The 21,659-nt window shown below is 46.7% G+C and overlaps 1 protein-coding gene and 3 pseudogenes across 1 annotated transcript; 2 read left to right on the top strand and 2 right to left on the bottom strand.

The window, feature by feature from the left end:
• The first annotated feature begins 3,490 nt into the window (after positions 1 to 3,490).
• Positions 3,491 to 7,143, top strand: LOC136532340 (receptor kinase-like protein Xa21; annotated as a pseudogene).
• A 609-nt stretch (positions 7,144 to 7,752) lies between these two features.
• Positions 7,753 to 8,796, bottom strand: LOC136532346 (leucine-rich repeat receptor-like kinase protein THICK TASSEL DWARF1; annotated as a pseudogene).
• Positions 8,797 to 11,574: 2,778 nt separating this feature from the next.
• Positions 11,575 to 15,166, top strand: LOC136532344 (probable arabinose 5-phosphate isomerase; annotated as a pseudogene).
• A 39-nt stretch (positions 15,167 to 15,205) lies between these two features.
• On the bottom strand, positions 15,206 to 18,494 carry LOC136532345 (single-stranded DNA-binding protein WHY2, mitochondrial-like). Its single transcript, XM_066524952.1, has 8 exons — positions 18,374 to 18,494; positions 17,336 to 17,421; positions 17,147 to 17,244; positions 16,975 to 17,067; positions 16,755 to 16,849; positions 16,592 to 16,665; positions 16,128 to 16,216; positions 15,206 to 15,699 (listed from the first exon to the last, which is right to left on the bottom strand). The coding sequence occupies exons 1-8, from the start codon at positions 18,409 to 18,411 to the stop codon at positions 15,580 to 15,582; spliced, it is 693 nt and encodes a 230-aa protein (XP_066381049.1). The 5' UTR covers positions 18,412 to 18,494; the 3' UTR covers positions 15,206 to 15,579.
• Between the last annotated feature and the right edge of the window lie 3,165 nt (positions 18,495 to 21,659).

The following is a 21,659-nucleotide window of genomic DNA, read 5'->3' as shown; positions in this document are numbered from 1 at the left end:
TTTACGAGATGAATTTTTTAAGCCTAATTAGTCCATGATTTGACAACGCAGTGCTATAGTAAAGCTACAGTGACATGTGCTAATGCCGTATTAATTAAAATTAATAAATTTGTCTCGTGGATTACTGAGGACTTCTGTAATTTGTTTTATTATTATTATCCGAACACTCACATGTAACATCTCAATGTGACATCTCTAAACTTTAGCCCCCGAATTTAAACACCTTGTCTCCCTGCCCGAGGTGGTCCACAAGGCTAGTGCATGGGCCGCATGGGACTTGTCCTCATCCCAAACATGACCTAAAAAATATATCATTGAAATTTTATTTCACTTTCACTTTTTAGCAGGAGTATATTTATGGAGCGTGATTTCAGATGTGTGCATTATCGATGAATGAACAACCGAACTTAAACTTATCAAGTGAGAGGATTTCAGTGGAAAATTTTGGAATCCTCAACTTTTTTGGCTCGTAAGCTCAAGGCGCCAGGTCTCCATATGGTTCCCCTTTTTGTTTCACAAGTATTTTTGGGATGCCATTAATGGTATGTAGGTAATTAGATGTAAATCTAGTGGTTACTTAGGTTATATTCTATAACGATAAAGGTGGGTAATTTAGATGCAGATTTATGGTTTATGTTTTTTATAATGGTAGAGGCTCGGATAATTATTTAGAAAATATGATATATTCACTCATTGTTATTATTAGTAGGGATTAGAGTCTACCATATACATGGATATATCTTTATGAGTTTTTGGAGAATTTGTACGATTAGCATAAAGGCTTTCATTTGGGACCTTCAATCAGTAATACCAACATATGTGTTGTCATCCATTGTGCTGTAGCTTTGTGGGTGTTCGATATTAATTTAGTTGAAACATAAAATTAAGTTATATATGTCTTGGTACATCCTTTTATTGTTACATCACGAATTTATATTTTGGCTTCCAAACTTTAGTCTTTTTAGTTGTTGTATTTTTTTACAGAAACGCTATACGTCAATCGACTGTTTTAGGCGCTTGTACGAACCGAGCTTTTTGGCCTTCCGATGGCATCCACCTGCCCGGCTCTCCCTCGTCCGCTCCCCCCACACTGGCCCTCCCTCTACCGCCGCGCGCCCTGGCACCGGCCCTCCCTACGCCACTGCACCCAGCAACGGCCATCCGCCGGCTCCCCCCCGGCACCTGCTATCTGCCGCCTCCCTCCCGACACCGGCTGTCCTCCGCTGCGCCCTGAAGCACCGGCTGCTGCTCCCCTCCCTCCGTCGCCCACCGGGGCGGGCGTGGGCGTCCCCCCGGCGCGGGCATCCTTAGCGCTTGCACGGGCACGGCCCCCCTCGTCTGCGATGGTCTAAAGATTTGTAATTTTTTCTTAAATTTGGCAAGAATTTGTGAACAATTTGACATATATATTGTCTGGTATCTGCAATCCATAGAAATAATTTATAATTTTTTCTAAAAATTTGGGCATATATTTCTCTGAGATCTGCAATTCATAGAATGAGTTTGTGATATCCCCAAATTACTCACTCTGTCCATAATTATACTAAAGAAATCAGTGTAAAATATAATAACAATATAGTGTAAATATAACTAGATGACAGTGTAAGTGCATGAGAAAAATTCAGTTGACAGGAGGGGCCAAAACAACTGAATAGTCACCTAGATAGATACTTTTTTTTATCAATGTGTTAAGGTCTATTTCATAATTCTTTTTTGGTGGTTACGGACTGAGGGTCCATCAATACAGTAGGTGCATTCGTGTTCAAACTCATGTGTTTATTGTATCTTTTATTTCAAAATTTCTTTTGTATTGTATTATAAAAATATTGTAGATTCTATACTAGACTTTTAATTACTATAATATCATAAAAGTACTATAACTATAATGCCATAAAAGTCATTTTAGCTGACACCGTGACTCATGACATTGAATTTGCTCAATAGCGATAAACAATAGTGACAATGTATGTATATGTAGGCCGTAACAAAACAATGTCAATTAATTATGAATTAATTATGTGGCCTGTCCTAGCCAGGCTAATCTAGAGCCTGTTTGGCCAGCGCCGACGCTCGCCGAGCCAGAGGAGAGGCGGCGCAAAACTACGGTTGCATGAATTCCTCGCCACGTTTTGCAACCTGCGGCGTCGAAAGTGAACTAGGACGCTGAAGTGGAGTTGCGGCACGCCGTAAATACGGCACGTAACCAAACGGCCGCCGTAGGTTAGGAAAAAATACGTGGCGTGATTTGGCAAGCACGAGATGGACCGTCGTTCTCACGAAGCCAGGCTTGGTTAGCCCGTCGGTGGCCTCGGATGTGCATCACCTCCCTCGCTTCTTCCAGCCCGCGCCCCCTGCTGCAGTCGTCGTCGTCGAGCACTCCCCGACCATGTCCCCGGCGTTGAGGTCCCATGGCACCGGCTCAAGCGCGCGGAAGCGTGGTCCCAGGTGGAGCTCTTCAACACCGCCACCGCCACCACCAAGCTGGACGCCGGTGATGGAGCGCTTCGTCCCCGCGGCCGTTGCCACCAATCACTAAATTTATTTGCTAAATTTAGCCCACCTTCGCAACCACGCTGGGATAGTATATAAAAATTCATTTGCTAAATTTAGCCCACCTTCGCAACCACGCTCGTCAAGATGCTTTAACTCTTCCACCACCCTGTCATCTTTTTATCCAGTTTTTTTTTCGTGTGTTCTTTTTTGTGAAGCCCATTCCAGTCCAGGCTCCAGGCCAATCGCTAGCTCTAGTTTTTGCCGGCCGCCGCTACCCACGCACGGGCATGGCGCAGCGCGCACGACGCACCACACGAGCTGACGAGCGCACGGCCACTGTGACGTCATCGGATGCCGCGGCGTACGGCGGCCTCGGGCGCTTCCTGCGGCGTCGAGAAGTTGCGGCGCTACGGAGCGGGAGTGCGGGGTTCCCCAGTGGCGGGCTCGGCGTCCGGGGCTCCGGGCAGCCGGCGAGAGCAGCTAGCGACCGTGAGCGACGCGACCTGACTTCACCTGAGGTGTGTTCTTCCCCGCACGTTCCATCCTCATCTGGGACCCGACGTTCCTGCTCGTGGTTGCGAGTCACGTTCCATCGTCTATCAGGACGGTGTCCCGCCATGTTCCTGTTCCGCGAATCGGAACCAAGTGGGCACGTTCCCGTTCCCCGGCTGCTAAGCGGCCCATCGCCTTCCCGATCCCGACCTCCCGTGCCAGCCAGCAAGGGCGGCGGCGGCCTGCTGCCTGCCTGCCTGGAAGGGCGGCGGCCAGCCTGCCTGCCAGCCAGCAAGGGCGGGCGGCGGCTTGCTCCCTGCCTGCTTGGTACGGGATATTCTTTCTTTATACTTATATAAAGCACCATGTCAACGCTCGACGAAGTCGTCGTCCTCTTCGGTTGACTCGTAGCAACTGTTGCCCTCCATATAAGCACCATGTCTATACGGCCGGGTTGCCTATCTAATAAAGGCTGCTTGCTGTCTGCAAACATTATACAATCACCATGGTGGTGCTCCTCATCAAGCCTCTATTGAGCATGCTCGCCTTCTTCCACATTTGCCTTGCCACATTCGTGGCACAGACATCACTGGCAGCTCATGGAGCAATCGCCCCCCACATCGCCGACTCCGACCAGCTCGCGCTCATGTCATTCAAGTCACTCGTGAGGAGTGACCCATCGGGAGCCCTAGCTTCGTGGGGCAACATGTCCATTCCCATGTGCCGGTGGCGCGGCGTGGCGTGCGGCTTGAGGGGACACCGCCGGGGCCATGTGGTGGCTCTGGACCTCCCCGAGCTCAACCTGACTGGCACCATCACCCCTGCGCTGGGAAACCTCACTTTCTTGAGGCGACTCAATCTTTCAATCGAATGGCTTCCAAGGGATCTTGCCTCCAGAGCTCGGTAACATCCATGACCTTGAGACTCTACAACTTACCTACAACTCCCTCTCTGGCCAGATTCCACCGTCACTTTCAAACTGTAGCCACCTGATAGAGATTTCCCTCGACGACAACAATTTACATGGGGGAGTACCCAGTGAGTTAGGCTCTTTGCGCAACTTGCAGGTACTCTCAGTCTTGGCAAAAATTGGTCTTACTGGAAGAATCCCTTCCACCATTGCCAGCCTTGTAAACCTGAAAAAACTAGTCCTAAGATATAACAACATGACAGGAGAAATCCCCAGAGAGATAGGCAGCCTTGCCAACCTCAACGTGCTGAACCTGGGTGCAAATCAGTTCTCAGGAATGTTCCCAGTTCACTGGGAAACCTCTCAGCGTTGATGACTCTTTATGCTTACAAAAATAGTTTTGAAGGAAGCATTCCACCACCACTACAAAACCTCTCCTCTGTTAATGTACTTGGATTGGGGGAAAACAAACTCCAAGGAACCCTCCCTTCTTGGTTAGGCAACCTCTCTTCACTAGTATTCCTAAATCTTCAGACAAATGGTCTAGTTGGTCAGATCCCAGAATCATTAGGAAATCTTGAGATGCTTACAGTACTTTCTCTCTCAGAAAACAATCTTTCAGGTCCCATACCTAGTTCGCTTGGCAACCTCTATGCCCTCACTATGCTTGATCTAGTGAACAATGAACTAGAAGGCCCTTTGCCCCCTTTGATGTTCAATAATCTTTCCTCTCTCGAAGTTCTAAATGTAGAGTACAACAACTTGAATGGGATTCTTCCACCTAATATTGGAAACAACCTTCCGAAATTAAACTCTTTTCTTGTATCAGAAAATTGAATTTCAAGGCATGCTCCCGTCATCCCTTTGCAACGCCTCCATGCTTCAAGCTATTCAAACACTAGAAAACTTCCTATCGGGAACGATTCCAGAATGCTTAGGAGCTAAACAAACGAGCCTGTCTGTAGTGTCAATTGCTTCAAATCAGTTTGAAGCAACAAATGATGCTGATTGGAGCTTCGTGGCTAGTCTGACCAATTGTAGCAACCTGGTTGTATTAGATGTTAGCGAGAATAATCTCCATGGCATGCTGCCAGCTTCAATTGGTAATCTCTCAACACAGCTGGAGTATCTCAGCATGGCATACAACAATATAACTGGAACAATAACAGAAGGAATCGGTAACCTCATCAACTTGCAAACATTTAAATGCCTCATAACATTCTCACAGGTGCTATTCCGGCTTCCCTCGGCAACCTCAATAAGTTTGTCTGAATTATTTCTGTACAATAATGCCTTGTCTGGACCCTTGCCGGTACTCTTGCAATCTTACACAACTAACTAGACTTCTCCTCAGTACAAATGCTATAATTGGACCTATACCATCTAGTCTCAGCCATTGTCCTTTAGGAAGTATTGGGATCTTTCTCACAACAATCTTTCTGGTCCGACACCTAAAGAACTCTTTTCCTATCAACCTTGTCGAGTTTCATCAACATTTCACATAATTCCTTATCTGGGGCTTTGCCATCAGAAGTCGGAAGTCTAGAAAATCTCAACGGACTTGATTTATCTTATAACATGATTTCTGGTGAGATTCCATCCTCCATTGGTGAGTGTCAAAGCCTAGAATTTCTCAATTTATCAGGAAACATCCTTCAGGGCACAATTCCACACTCACTAGGAAATCTAAAGGGCCTCTCAGGGCTTGATCTTTCTCACAATAATTTGTCGGGGGCCATTCCTGAGATCCTTGCCAAACTAACTGGCCTTTATATATTGAATCTCACATTCAATAAACTCCAAGGTGGAGTTCCAAGTGATGGGGTATTTCTCAATGCAGCAGAGATCTTAATCACTGGGAATGATGGTCTTTGTGGTGGTATCCTCAACTGGGATTGCCACCTTGCCCCACCCAGACAACCAAGAAACGACATCAAAACTTGTCATAGCAGTCTCCGTATGCAGTGCACTTGCCTGCGTCACATTTAGTATTTGCATTGTTTGCACTCCGACAAAGGAGCCGCCAGAAGACAAAAGCACACCTACAAAGGTCGGTCTTGAGTGAGCAATATATGAGGGTTCTTATGCCGAATTGGCTAATGCAACAAGTGGTTTTGCATCCGAGAACCTCATAGGAGCTGGGAGCTTTGGGTCAGTTACAAAGGAACAATGAGAAGCAACGACCAGCAAAGAGTGATCGCTGTTAAGGTTCTCAACCTCATGCAGCGTGGTGCATCTCAAAGTTTTGTTGCAGAATGCGAGACTTTAAGATGTGCTCGACATCGGAACCTTGTAAAGATATTGACTATTTGTTCAAGCATTGATTTTAAGGGCCATGACTTCAAGGCCCTCGTGTATGAGTTTCTACCGAATGGAAATTTGGACCAATGGCTGCACAAACATATCATCGAAGATGGTGAACCAAAGGCACTAGATCTGACTGCAAGATTAAATGTTGGAATTGACGTGGCGTCCTCACTTGATTACCTTCACCAACATAAGCCAACGCCAATTATTCACTGTGATCTTAAACCAAGTAATGTTCTCCTGGACAGTTCCTTGGTTGCTCGTGTGGGTGATTTTGGGCTTGCGAGGTTTCTACATCAAGATATAGGTACATCAAGTGGATGGGCATCAATGAGAGGATCAATTGGATATGCAGCTCCAGGTACCTATCATTTGCTCTGTATAAATGTACTCCACCATGTTGGCTTCAACCAAAGCTCAAGCCTTTCTTGGTGTTGAGCTTTTTACGAAATTTGAAAATCTTATATCCGTGGAATTACAAGAAACTAATTTAATACACACATGTTACTTTATCAAATTAAAAGAAAATCTCATTTTGGTTTTTTTCAGAGTATGGACTGGGCAATGAAGTATCTACCCAGGGTGACGTCTACAGCTATGGCATACTATTGCTGGAAATGTTTACCGGGAAAAGACCGACAGACAACGAATTTGGTGAAGCCATGGGGCTCCGCAAGTATGTTCAAATGGCACTACCAGACACAGTGAGTACTATCATGGACCAACAGCTTCGGATGGAGATAGAAGATGGCGAACCAGCCACTTCAAACTCCAAGCTCAGAATTTCTTGCATCACTTCGATTCTGCAAGTAGGGATTTCTTGTTCGGAGGAGATGCCCATGGATCGTATGTCAATTGGAGATGCTCTGAAAGAGTTGCAAGCGATTAGAGAGAAGTTTCAGAAGCTCCTCTGTAGTGAAGCAGCATCATCATCCCACTGAATATTCTCCTGCTGCATCCATTAGGTGGTTGTGCATTAGAGCATGAGATCGATTTGTGTGATTGCATGATATATTATTTACTACTATTTTCAGGAAGCACCAATATTCTTCCAAATAAACTTGTAGCTCCTTTTCTATTGTTTGTTTGAACTAAAGCGCTTGTGTGTTGATTATACCGATCTTAACAAGGCATATACCCTAAAGAGTTATGTGCATATTTTTTTCTTTCACAATCTTGTATGCATTTTTTTCTTATTACAAATCTTGTGCGCACAATTTTGTTTCACTAGTATTGTGCATAATTTTATTCACAAAATCTTGTGCACATAATTTGTTTTTTTAATAAATGTTGTGACTGGGTGTGGTTGTGCCACCGCGCCCGGCTCGCCCTGCCGCCCAAGGGCATCAGCACTGCCAGAGTATGATCTTCGGTGCAAGCTTCAAGCCCAACTGAAAGTGAGATGCCGGATGGTCGCCGCATTCAGAAGAAGTACTGACTGTGATCGATCATCCTTCCTGGCTCTTACAGGATTCATCATCGGGCACACACTGCTAGTGGCGTCAATTGCTCTAAGGTTGCTTGCCTGATAAACTTGGTGGTGCCGTTAGTTACAGGGGAAGAGCAGAAGTCGAGCAGGCCAGGTCCGCCGGTGGTACAACGAAGCTGGAGAGGACGTGCACGACCTCACGCATGGTGGGCCATGCGTGGCTGCTCTCGCGGACGCACGATATGCCCACCCTGAAGAGTCGAGCGATCAGGCCGGCGGGCTCTGGCGGCAGCCGGGGGTCAGCCACGGCCAGGATTGCTGCCGTGTCCGTGGGTCTCGGCACGATGCTTCGCGCCCAGTGGACGAGGTCGATCTCGTCGCCGAAGTCGCCGAGCGGGCGGCGCCCCGTGACGAGCTCCAGCAGCACCACGCCGAAGCTGTACACGTCCGTCTTCTCGTCCACCCGCAGCGTGTACGCGTACTCTTCACGCACCACTTCGAGCGTGTACGCCACGTTCTTCGTTCTTACCAGGAGCGATGTACCCGTACGTGCCGGCGACGACCGACACGGACTCCTCCGCCGCCACCGCTCTCGTTCCGTCGGAGCAGGACGCGCCGCGGCTGAGGAACTTGGCGAGGCCGAAGTCAGCGACGTGCGCCTCCATCGCCGAGTCCAGCAGGATGTTGTTGCACTTGACGTCGCGGTGCAGGATCCTCGGCGAGCACTCGTGGTGCAGGTTGCACAGCGTGCGCGCCGCCTCAGTGGCGACGCGGTGCTGGTCGCCCCAGCCCAGGAGGAGCCCGCCGCTGTCGCCGTGCAGGACCGCGCCCAGAGACCCCATCGGCATGTACTCGTACAGGAGCCGGTTGGCCTCCGCGCTGGACGCGAAGCCGAGCAGCCGCACGACGTTCCGGTGCCGGATGCCGCCGAGCGTGGTCACCTCGGCGCGGAAGCCGTGGTCGCGGCGGCCGAGGCCCGGGAGGCGCTTGACCGCCACCTCCGCGCCGACCCGCGTCACGCAGCGGTACACAGTGCCGCCGTGCCGGCACCTCCTCTGCCGATGATGTTCTCCTCCCTGAGGCACCCGAGGACGTCGTCCATTTCTAAGTCCAGGCTCTGGAACCATGTCATCTTCCACGCCGAAGGCCGCTGCCGCTTCGCCATCTCCCGCCACGCCCTGCGCCCCAACCTTAGTCCGAGGCACATAGTCACCACCATGGCGCTGGCGGTCGGCACGAGCCAAGCAGCGTCCTTGTCTTGACACGGCGTGAACGCTGCAACGACAGAGTATTCTGTTAGGGACCTTTTCTTTTCATTTCAGACAGAGCCCCATTCCAAACAGAATACAACGGCTTATATGGATGCCGCCTCCAACAACCATGGGCCGAGCCCCTACGCCTAACAGGCCAAGCCCAACAACTCCATTCACTTCCACCTTGAAACAGCCTTATGTTGCCAGATCCGGATCGAGTTTCAAACTAATCACGTTTTTATTTTTTGAATTCGAGACATGGGCCTCCCCTGGGCCTTACAGCTTCTAGTGCTTCCTCAGTCTAGTGGCCCGCTTCAACAGCTTGAACACGACTATCAACGCTGGTGGCCCTGACGGCATTGCTGAATGCTGATGGCTATGCTTTCAGTGGTAGGCGATGTCCCGTTGACCGCGAGGCGCCTGTGTTGACTTTGTAAATTTTGAGATATGTCGGCTCAGTCCTTCGAACGTGCTCATAGGGGTAGGGGTTAGCGTACGTGTGTTCATAGGGTGAGTGTGCGTGCGTGTTGTGGACGTCTACATTGTACTGTGTAATTCTAAAAAATATATATATTTTACCTTTCTGAATTATTGTTGTAGTCTAGTTTTTCTCCTCGAACTATATAAAATCGTTCAAGTTACCTCACTATCCTAGTTTGGAGTGACTTTGAAGGTGATTTTGTATCTTTTAAATATAAAAATCGATAAATATTTGGCAAGGTTTCTAAACCCTAGAAATGACTCTAAGATTTAAAAATTTCAAAAAATATAGAGATAGATTGAGATATGAGAAATTCAAATAAAATATTTAGAGCTCATGAAAATATTACTATATTCTTAAAAAAATGGATTAGCTCTAGGAAAATGAAAAAATATCCCAAAAATTTGAAAAATCCTTGAAACATTCTAATTGATATGTAAATATGTTTTGTAAATGTTTTGCAACAAAAAAACATAATACGCAACCAACACGAAATGCATTGCATGAATGCATTCACAGTTAATCTATGTTGCATTCATGTTCGTTGCATCTATGACGCAGGGAGGTGATGGAGAGCGCCCCTGGCTTGCTTGCGGGCTTGCGGCGCCCTAGTTCCCCCAAACAACAGCGGGAGCCGGAGCACGCGCGCTGCGAGGCCGATCAGGAGGTCGGTCCTCCGCGTCCTTTGCACGCCTGTCCATGTACAGCACGCGCTGCGAACGCTCACAGTGCCTCCTTTACGGAGCACTACTCCACGCACGTCCTCGTCCGCTGTCCCTTTCCACGCGTAACGCGCGGCGCACGCATTTTTGGCCCATGGTGCACGTCAGAGTCCAGCGTCACGTATTCACGTCCGGCGCGGCAACCGGCAAGGCAGAAGCAGAAGCCCGTAGGAACTTTCCTCCCAGCCCCACGCAGGCGGTGCAGCACGGAGGGAGTGACCGCTTCCCTGGATGCTTCTGGGCTTCTGGCCCGGCAGTTTCCACTCCTGGTTGCCTGCTGGTTCGTCCTCCTCTGTCCGTCGTGGTCCATCGGCAAGTGCGTCATCACCAGTCTGATCACGAGGAGCTCCACGTCCACTGGGCTTGGAACCGCACCGCGCACTCAGATCCGGCGTGCACGCATCCATCCAATGATCCAGTGCAAGTTGAGCGCTCGGCGGCCGGTGCAGAAGCACCAAGGTCCAACGCCGTGCTCGCTGTCGCTGGGATCCACCTAATAAACTAGTATTGTCTGCATGCGGCGCCCAGGCAACCTGTGTTTGTCTCGTTGACGTACGTCCTCACTGGAAAGCAAGCCCCGGCAGCACGAGTGACCGACCGGCCATCCCATTCCGCACTAGTAACAGCGGTCAGCAGATCAGCATGCATGATGAGTGCAACGAGCGAGCGAGTGCCTCTCCCTCTCATGTACCGCACCGTTGGCTCGCTCGCTCATCACCACACGTTAGTCACCATCGATCTAGGCGTCTGCGTCTAGCGCTGCATCATTGCTCCAGTCCCGGCCCGGCCTCTAGTCCAAGACAATTGCGATATCAAGCCGTATCTCATGATGGGTCGAACCAAACTAATTTGATGTTTACAGATTTCGGTGCATTTTTAAAAAAATATAAGATTAGTACAAGCCGTAGGAGAACAAAGCTAAAAACGATCAATATTTTACAATGTACTAGTCAATAAAAATCTAAAGCTGTTCGGCTGATGGTTTCTGCAGCTAATAAACGGACTGAAGCTGATTTGTTAGGAGAGAAAAATATTATACCATACCTGATAAGGCAGACTGATAAATTCTAAGCGAACGGGCGACACCTCATTTTTTTCCCAAACAAGTTCTTTTTAAAATAAAAAATGACGTCTTATTAGGGCTGGGTTGCTGGGTGAAGCTAATTTTTATGGTGTACAAAATAAAACATTTAGGTTGTCGCTGAAGGAGCTATATGATCATTTCGGGAGTTTATAAAGGTAAATGAGAATGTAGGAAAAAAATAAAGACCCATAGTGTATTCCATCATATTTAAAAGTAGTATAGGTGTACCTCAATACCCAAACAGGATCCTTGTGGGAAAATAGATATATTGTTTTTAAAAATGTATATCTAAAAGCCAAACTCCCAATTATCCATTTATCTTCGTAGAATTTTAAATTTACCCCCTCTTTATAGTTCGTAAAAGTACAAGAAACATGACGCATCGATCATCATCACCAAAATAATGACCGAGCAGCCTCACATGTCCGGCATTCCCTGTTTCCGCTGCTGCGTCGCACTCGCACACTCGCACGCCTCGTGCTCGTGCTCCCTCCTCCCCTCCCCCGTTTGGCCTGCGTGCCCGCGTCTCCCCAGATAGCAAGGAACGAACCCCGCCCGCGACCCGCCCTCTCACCGCGGCATTTCCTCGAACGCCCCGCGCACCCCGCGCCCTCGCCGCCCATGGGCTCCCTCCCGGTGCCGGCCCCGGCGGAATGCGCCCCCCCGCAGGGGCGCGCCACGGTGTCGGCGTCGGACCTGGCGCCGCTCTTCTCCGCGCAGCGCCGGCACCTGGACCACTTCTTCGACCGCCTCGACATGTCGCAGGCGGCGGCGTTCGCGCAGGCGCTGCTGGACGCGCCGGGCGCCGTCTTCTTCACGGGCGTCGGCAAGTCGGGCATCGTGGCGCGCAAGATCGCGCAGACGCTGGCGTCGCTGGGCTTCGCGCGGGCAGGGTTCCTCGCCCCCGTCGACGCGCTGCACGGCGACATCGGCGCGCTCTTCCCCGGGGACGTCCTCGTGCTCCTCTCCAAGTCCGGCGCCTCCGACGAGCTGCTCGCGCTCGCGCCCTGCGCGCGCGCCAAGGGCGCCTACCTCATCTCGCTCACCTCCGCGGCCTCGGGGGCGGACTGCCCGCTCGCCGCGGCCTGCGACCTCAACGTCCACCTGCCGCTGCAGGGGGAGGTCTGCCCCTTCGGTCTCGCGCCCGTCACCTCCACCGCCATCCAGATGGTGTTTGGGGACACCGTCATCGCCGCCATCATGGAGGCAAGGCGACTCTCCAGGGACCAGTACGCCTCCAACCATCCCGCTGGCAAGATCGGCAAGACCCTCATCTTCAAGGTGAATCAATCACCTCTAACCCTAACATAAACAGGCTGCTGGCATTACAGTTAGTTGTTTTTTTAGAAACGCTCAATTACCTTGTGCCGACACCCGGTGTGAGACATCAGATCCCAGACACCCAGACGCTTTATCACTGCTAGGATTCCTTCACCGTTGCGTGTCGGTGGCGGTGGGATCGGTTCAAAATTGCCCTGGTTAAACGCTCATTATGATTCGATAGTCTTGTCGCTATCCAACCGACATTTTGTTTCTGTTTGTGGCTACCTATCATGTTCTTTTATGTGCATATGGAGGAGATCTTATTACTTGTCGTTTTCGCAGTCTTTTCATTGTCTCAAGAAGGATACAACAAGCTCTCAAAGCAAAGAAGAAAAATACAACAAAGTGCCTCATCAGTTGTGTGCATTGTTGATTGTTTAATTGTGGCCGCTATCTACAAATGTCATAGCAGAGGATGATGAATCGGTCACGGGTGTGCATAACTTGTCACATTTGAATGAATGTTTTGTTTTGTTCATCTGCAAAGTAGTTACTGAATTCTAAAACAAGAGTAGATCTTGTCTCTTCAACCATCTGATTTCTGTTGGGCTGTTGTTGTTAAATCAGCATGTGCAATATCTTGTGCTGCCACCTGGTTGGGAGACATAAGATCCCAGATGCTTATTACTACTAGGATTCCTTTACCGTTGTGTGTCGGTGTCGTTGCGTGTCAGTGTCGGTAGGATTGGTCCAATAAATAGCCCTGGTGAAACGCGCTTTATGATTGGATAATTTTGTCACCATCCAACCAACATATTTTTTCTGTTTATGGTTACCTGCCGCGGTCCTTTTTATATGCACATGCCATTTTTTGCCTTTTTTTCTCTGTTGCAAGAAAAACAAAACAAAAAAAGTTCCTAACCATTTGTGTGTATTATCGAATGTCTAATAGTGGCAGTTATTAACAATCTACGTAGCTCTGGGTGATGTGTAAGGCCAGCTGTTCATGACATGACATATTTGAATGAAGCCTTAGCCTTGTTCATATGCAAAGTAGTTACTGAAAATGAAAACAAGCTTAGATCTTGTTGTCCCAGTTATCTGATTTCTGTGGGTGTTGTTATTGATCCAGCATCAGCATGTGTGTCATTTTCTTGTTTCTATAGGTGAGGTGTGTCTTTTAGACTCTTTGTTCTTACACAAATACCTTGCAGGTTAAGGATGTTATGAAGAAACAGAATGAACTTCCTCTGTGCAAGGAGGGAGATATGATAATGGAGCAACTCACCGAGCTCACCAGTAAAGGTTGTGGTTGTCTGCTTGTGGTTGATGAAGAGCATCATTTGATTGGGACCTTCACTGATGGTGATCTCCGGCGGACACTGAAGGCAAGCGGACCAGCTATCTTTAGTCTCACAGTTGGAGAGATGTGCAACAGGTTTGTCAACATTAACTTGCTATATATTACCTGGCCTGTATGAATTCCTTCTCTCGTAAGTACAGCGGTATTTGTAGGATACTGAGATCTTTTCAGTACATCTGGAATTTGGAAATGGCAAAGTACAAGCAGTACTTTTTTGTTCTTTCCATCTATTGTTTACATCCAATTTCTGAAGTGTTGTTGTTTTATAAACCATATAAATCCGCATGTATTAACCTTTACAGATTGCAGTAGTAGCTGTACTATGAAAAACACAAGTCTCTCTGTCTCCCTAAAATAGCCGAGTTGCCTATCCTCGATACATCATGCTAATAAATGAAATTCAATATAATATGCTAAATGTTTATTATGCATTATATAGCTCTGGGGTTCATTGTTTTTGCAGAACTGTATATGTATATAGCTACATTGTGTTTTATTGAGAATAAACATTTGTTTTGTCAGCAGCAATATACTTCAATATACAATACTGTGATAAACAGTTTTGAGTGAGAATAAGTAGTTTTCTTGCTACCTCCGTTTTGTTTTTTCAAGAGTTGGTTTTCATTGCTCGGTTCTGTTAATTTCTCATATGAACTTTGTTTGTGTGTTCAAGCTTTGATGTAAGATACACTATCAAAGAAAGAAAATTCTGTCTCATTATCAAACTGGATTCGGAACATCTCTCCTGCTTTTCTGATCTTTCAAGTCGATATACCAGGCTGCATATTCGTCTGTTCATTGTGACATTCAATGAAAATAAATGCCTTTGGTATTCAATATCCAATTGTTTTGTGTAGATAATGCTCAGTTCCATATATTTGTGGCGTCATATCTTTCATTGTGTTAGTGGAACCTGTTCCTAGTATAAGCCAGATGCGAGTCTTGTCTAACTTCCCTGCACTATCTAACAGGAATCCAAGAACAATCACTGCGGAGGCAATGGCAGTTGAAGCCATGGAGAAGATGGAGTCACCACCTTCACCTGTACAGTTCTTGCCTGTTGTCAACGAGAACAACATCGTGTGTGGGATCATCACATTGCATGGATTGGTCTCTGCCGGATTGTAGACTTCTGTGGCATCATCACCTTCTGCTGGATTGTAAGCTTATGTGCCAGCTTACCGGGTTCTAATTGCAGATATCCTTGCCGCCCAGTACATACCAGAGACGTTTTATCGCTAGAGTATTTATGTGGAGCCTAGACTCTTCAGTGTACCCTTATGTATAGTGTTGGATAAGAGGAATATGGTACACTGCTGTTTTGCAGTTGGCTGTTTAATAATGCTTGTGTTTTGTACTTAATTTAAAATTCTCTTAATGCATCCGGGTGTGGCAGACTGAGCTCACGTACTTAGACTGACTTAAACATGTTCAAATGCATACAGACAACGACACAACGTCCATCTTTTCTAGATGACATAGCATCAAGCTCAGTTGATGCGTACCAAGCACAGACATCGTTCACAATCACGCGTACAATAAAACAGCTAACTCGACTAGAAATATGCGTTTAGTAGGCGTGGTAGAGTTATACATGCACTGAACAAACACAATGGTTCATCGTGCTTCATCTGGCCTTAAGTCTTTAAGTTCCAGAAATCTAATGCAAACGGCAGACAGTGTCCTAAGACATTGTTCAAGCACACCAATGCTCCATACTTCGCAGCAGCAACGTCTACTGATGCCCAAAAGCCTCCATCATCTAGCCGCTACAAGGAAGCTTCACCTTTCCCATTCAGAACCCGGGTGTGGACGCTCTACCCTGGGCTTGCTGATAGCTGGAGGAGCTGGATGGTGATTGGTTAAAGCCTGATCCCAACCCATGATGTGCGGCAATGCAAACTGCATGAATACAAAAGGCCAGGCAGTCAGAAAGTAATAAATAGAGCACTATCCAATATATACTCCTACTAGAAAGTAAGCAATTCAATTAGGCCTCGCTCGGTTAAGGCAAAACCACACCAGGAATTATTCCGGCTACTGAAAGCTTATACAAATTAAATATCAATTCTGGAGGGGAACTCTTCCTGGCACTCATTCCTGATAAAACGAACGGGGCCTTAATGAACAATAATGGTTATGTGCAAGTGTCGAGGCATTCATGACTCATAGGCACACACCAATCATTTTCAACAACGTAAAGCTCAGTAGCATTGAAAGTTCCATATGCCTGAAAACAATGACACGGATGAACTTCATGGCAATGCTGATATATATTTTTATGGTTCTGGTAACATTGGTAGATAACAAATGGAAACAGTGAAACTTACACTCAGAGCTGTGCGCATCACAGAAAACTCAGCTTTTGTGACAGGGACTGAAAGGCGATCATTAGTCTTCTCTACACTGTTCACAACAGCTGCAAAAGAAAAGAAAATTGGTGCATTTCCGAGGAGAACCAATCAGTAGAAAAAGAAAGTTTAAACCAGGTACAACGGAACATATCAGATAAAAGGACATTGATGTCACATTATAATGGTAAGTGCTAACTAGCTATAGCTTGAAGCATTCCCTTTTTCATTTCAGGAAGCTGCTTTAACAGTGGCAAAAGCTCAAACTTACAAGAGACTATCTGATCAATGGGCAATGCCTCAACAGTATTCACAAGATTCTCATATGTCCTTTCTGATAAAGTTTTTAGGCTAGCAGCAGTGCTCAATATTTGGTAGATCAAATACCTAACAATCACAAAAACAGGCAGTTGAACCCAAAATGAAATAGGACAGCCACTTACTTATATTAACAAAGTATCCACTGTCACAGCCAAGTGGAGTGATCGACAGCGATTTTTTCACCATTCCTTCATTACTTGATGCACAAAAAGAGTGGAGTTAGAATGATATACGCAAACATAAGTTCTGTCTGATCTTTTGTGCTCATGCAGTACCACCACAAACCTTGATTTCATGGATGGGTCATGGAAAAATTCACAGGATTCAGCAGGCCCAAGACTTATCAAGCTTCCAACTTCAGTAGGTGACAGGGCAAAGAGCTACATAACAGATATTCCACAATTATAAAATCAAGGCACATGTGGTTGGCAAAAAATACTAATAGGTCTTATATTGAGAATATTATATTCACGAGCAATTAAACTGCACAAGAAATAATGGCTACCTGTTTCTTTGTATAGTCATACTTCCTTTGTCCAACAGCAGGAAAAAAGGTCAACATTACTGATCCATTTCTGCTCACTCGAGATCCTCCGGACTAATAAAACAGAGAAATTATGATGTGTAGGAAGAACGATGTATGGCCAAAAAACAATCAAATCTAAAAGGAAACATACTTCTAATTTGCTGAAACTTGGCAGTATAGGATGTATAGAAAGTGCAGCCTTTCCCTTGAACACGGTATAGCTTGCATACTTTTTGCCAGACAAGTTCTCTGCTTATAAAGGGATTAAGCAAACATCAATATTGAGGTTAGCATTCAGCATGGAAGGTTGTTTAATAAAAGAACGAAACAAAGAATTCACCATCAAGATTTGCTGCTGAAGTTGAAACAGCTTGTTGGAATGTCAATGAACCACTCCAAAGAGATTCTTTTAGATCAAAACCCCTCCTGTGAAAGGAAAACAAGCTTTAATAACTTAAAATAGCCATTTAACTCATTGATACATAGATTGAACTGCAGAAAATACCACAGAAAAAAGAATGGCTTGAATATGAAATCTCAAAGGTTCACTGATATTTTATAAAAACTAAGACCTTTGCATGACGTTAATCATAGAGCAGTGAACAGTGGACATTGGGTGTAAAATCTAAAATGGGAGCTACACAAACATATCAAAGCTGAAAAATAACAGAAATGGTCATCAGTGTATAAAACAGCTATTTTTCAGCATGACTTGTATTCTCGTAATTACATAGCAGCGTCAAGTCCAATCCTAAATAAGTTCTTCGTAGCGGCAAGTTTGATCTTAATGATTTGCCATTTTGCCTAACAAGATTAACTCTTCATTCAAGGCATTAGGCACATCAACTAATCGACACATTACACTTCAGGCAAATTGATTTAAACTAGGGACACAGGCAATCACATCCTGAACACTGGATACTACTAATATTACTGAACAATAACTCCGCTCACTACAAGGGGGAAATAAGTAATGTTCATTCACGACAGCCAGCAAAGTCCTGTGATCATTCAGCACCGCAGAAAATCGCACAGGAATGTGCAATCTGCACGCGCAAGGGAAACGGGGGAATCCTCTTTTACAGCGAAATCTGCAACTACCAGAAAACACATCGTCTGTGGAAGCGAGGTCAACAGGAACGACACGCCTGTGCATAAACCCTAAAACCCTGGGCCACCCTGACTACAGCAGCAGGCACAGCAGTACAGTACGCGCGCCGGCTCACCCGGTCGAAAACCCACCCGAATGGCTCCGAGTGCGCCGAACATCGCGCCCGGAAATTATACACACGGATAGACGAATGGCACCGCGGCGGCCGCCGCTCCGGGAAGCGAGGTGTGGGGAGCCATAGAGTTAGGGTTGAGGGCCGCGGCTCACCTGGAGGCGGAGGGGAGGAAACGGGAGAGCCGCAGCATCGTCTCGTCGCCTGGAAGGTCGCCGCGGCGGAGGCGACCGGAGCGAGCGCCGACGACTGGGGGAGCGAGCGAGTTTCCCGAATTTTTTTTTTTTGGCTCTTTTTAAAAAAAAAGTTTTTCACAAATATGCCTCCGGAGGTATATTTTCAAAATCTGGACCCTACGTCTCGACGTCAAAAGGTTTGGCGTCTAGATTGGGGGCCACGTCGGTATCAAAATAGAGCTGGGGGTGACATGGCAGCCAGCTCGGCGCCGTGGATCTTGGCACCAAGCTTGACGCCGTAGATCTTGGCGCCGAGCTTAGCGCCAAAGATCCTAGCGTCGAGCGGGCCTTACAGGTGGGTCCATTTTCTTTCTCTCTTCCTTCCTTTCTTTTTCTCTCTTCCTTTCTCTCCCACTCTCTCGCGTGCCCGACACCTCCCGCCGTCGGCACCGCTCGTCCTCGCCGTCCCCCGCCCCGACCACCGTTGCCGCTCCCGGCCAGCCGTGCGCCCCGCCCCGCTGACCGATTCGGCGCCCCGTCCCGCGCAGGCCGACGCGATCGCACCCCGCTCGCCGAATTTTTTATTTTTTAGCCATTTTTTAAAAAATTTTCACAAATATACCTCTGGAGGTATGATTTTAAAATCTGGACCCTTAGCTCTGCGCCATCGTTGCTGGCGCCGAGGTCGAGGCCACGTTCGTGGCGCAGACGCTGACATGGCAACCAGCTTGACGCCGTGGATCTTAGCGCCGAGTTCGGCTTCAATAATCCTAGCGTCAAAGCCCTCTCTTACGTACAGGCCCTCTCTTCCTTTCTCTCTTCCTCTCTCTTTTTCTCTACCGAGTCGTCACCGCTGTCGAACCACCGCGCGTTGCCCCGGACGTCCCCCCCGGCCACGCCCGTGCCGCGCCCACGCCCACGTCGTCCTCGGGCCCTACAGCGCTCAGCCGCACCAGGTAAAAATTATGAATATGCAATGTAGGTACTTAGTTAGATTTGTTTGTAATGTAGTAGTTTGATTATTTGTTATTTACTAGTTAATGTGATGACTCAGATAGTTAATTTTGTTAGCGATCTAGTGAGATAGATATATAGATAGATAGAAACATAGATACATAGATACATAGGTATAGTTAGATATATAGATAGATATAAACATAGATACATAGGTACATAGACATAACTATTTTGTAAGCACACTGTATATATACATAGTTATTATCTTATTTACTTAGTTTGTAGTTAGAAAGTACTTGTTAGGTACTATCTATCGTCTAATTTGGACTAAATAACATGTGTTCCGTTATGTGTTTGAACTAGATGAATAACCTAGTTACTATATATCATGGAGGCACCGTTGAATGCGATCGCTATGGATATGTTGAGTTTGTTGACATACAAAGCGTGCCTATGCTATTCAATGATAGACATTCATTTAGTGAGATGGTTGTAAGGGCTTGGGAGGAGCTGCATTACCTTGGAGATGATGATGATAATGGCATTACAGTTGAGGGTGTACTACGCCTAGATTCTCCTCCAAACATCCTGAAGTGAATGATCCCAATTGGGTGTGCGGATCAGTAGAAGAACTATGTGAGATCAGCTATGAAGAGCCAGCTATACTGTTTGGACGTGGTTGTGCGTCGGATGTTAGTTGATCCCATCCCTCATAGGTTTTCCCCACCAATAGGTCAGCAGGCACACTTCGACCCTCCCGTCCCGAAACCTGATATGGATGTGGAGGTTACACCTATGGTTCTAGAAGCTCAATCTACCGCCAATGAGGTAGTTGAAGATGCTTATCAGACTCATGATGTTGTGGTAGATCCTCCTCATGAGATCCCTTTGACACAGAATCATCCGAGTAAGTGTCTTATCCACATCGTTATTGGGAGCTTACCCCCTTCCTTACATCTATTTTTTTTCATTCTTTCCTCATTTCTCTAGTTATGTTGCAGGAGATATTTCTGACAATGTGGATGTGTCCCCTGTTGTTGTGCAAGTGCACTATAGAGATGGATTCCGTGGCTCAAATAGTATTGAATTATGAATGATTCGGAGTCATATGAGATGGCAAGGGCTCTTGATTCTGATGATGATCGCCCTATTGGAGAGTTGACAGAGAGTGATGTTGAGATGCTGAGGCGTATCTTTCCCGACCGTCGTGATTTAAGAGTTCACAAGTTCAACGATCTTGCTCATTCTGATCAGGCGTGTGCAGAAGGATGTGATGATGAGCTCCTAGAAACTTCTAAGGCCGGCCCTAACAAGGTAATTGAGAATGGGAGGGTATTAAAGGACATCCCTGTATTAAAGAGGTGGTTGCAGGCATTTGCAGTGATATGAAAGAGATTTTACAAGGTCTTACATTCATGTGCAGAGCACCGTTATACAGTTGTGTGTGACAAGGAACACTACCCATGGAGGATTTGTGCAAGGAAGCAAAAGGTCACCGGAAAGTGGAAGATCACAAAAGTTATCGGACCACACAATTGTGCTGACCATGTGCTGACACTGAAGCATCGGTAGTTGACATCTACCCTCATTGCTAAGCGATTGATGAGAATATTACAGGGAGAACCCAACATAAAGGTTAGGACAATTATCGGGACCGTTGAGGCGTTGTATGAAGGTTATATGATAACTATGGTAAAGCTTGGAGGGCTAAGCAGCGAGCGTGGAAGATGATATATGGGGATTAGGGGGATGGGTATGAGTAGCTGCCAGTACTTTTCAATGCAATCAAAGCGATAAATCTAGGTATGCATTATGAGTACATCCCAAAACCAAATGCTTGGAAGAATGGGAGGCAGATATTCTTCTGTGCTTTTTGGTGCTTCCCTCAGTGTGTCGAGACCTTTAGGCACTATCGTCTCGTCTTCTTCATTGATGATACGTTCTTGATTAGCAAATACCAGGGCACACTTCTTATAGCCATATCCTGTGATGCAAACAATAAGTTGGTTCCTTTGGCATTTGCTTTGGTTGAGAAGGAGAACAGTGACAGTTGGGGATGATTCTTGAGGCTAGTTCGGATACATGTGGTTGGGCCTAGCAGGGAGGTTGGTGTCATATCTGATAGGCACTAGGGCATACTTAATGCTGTGCAAGAGCAGATAGAGGGGTATGCACCTTTGCACCATCGTTGATGTACTCGGCACCTTACCAAGAATCTACTCCGAAAGGATGGTGTGAAGGATAACTTTGATCTATTCTAGGAGGCTGCTCGACAGCTTGAGGACAAGTACTTTCAGAAAAAGTTGAA

This window comes from Miscanthus floridulus, unplaced genomic scaffold (assembly GCF_019320115.1).
Source record: "Miscanthus floridulus cultivar M001 unplaced genomic scaffold, ASM1932011v1 fs_585_1_2, whole genome shotgun sequence".
NCBI lineage: Eukaryota > Viridiplantae > Streptophyta > Magnoliopsida > Poales > Poaceae > Miscanthus > Miscanthus floridulus.
This window is presented reverse-complemented; position numbering and strand designations above follow the sequence as displayed.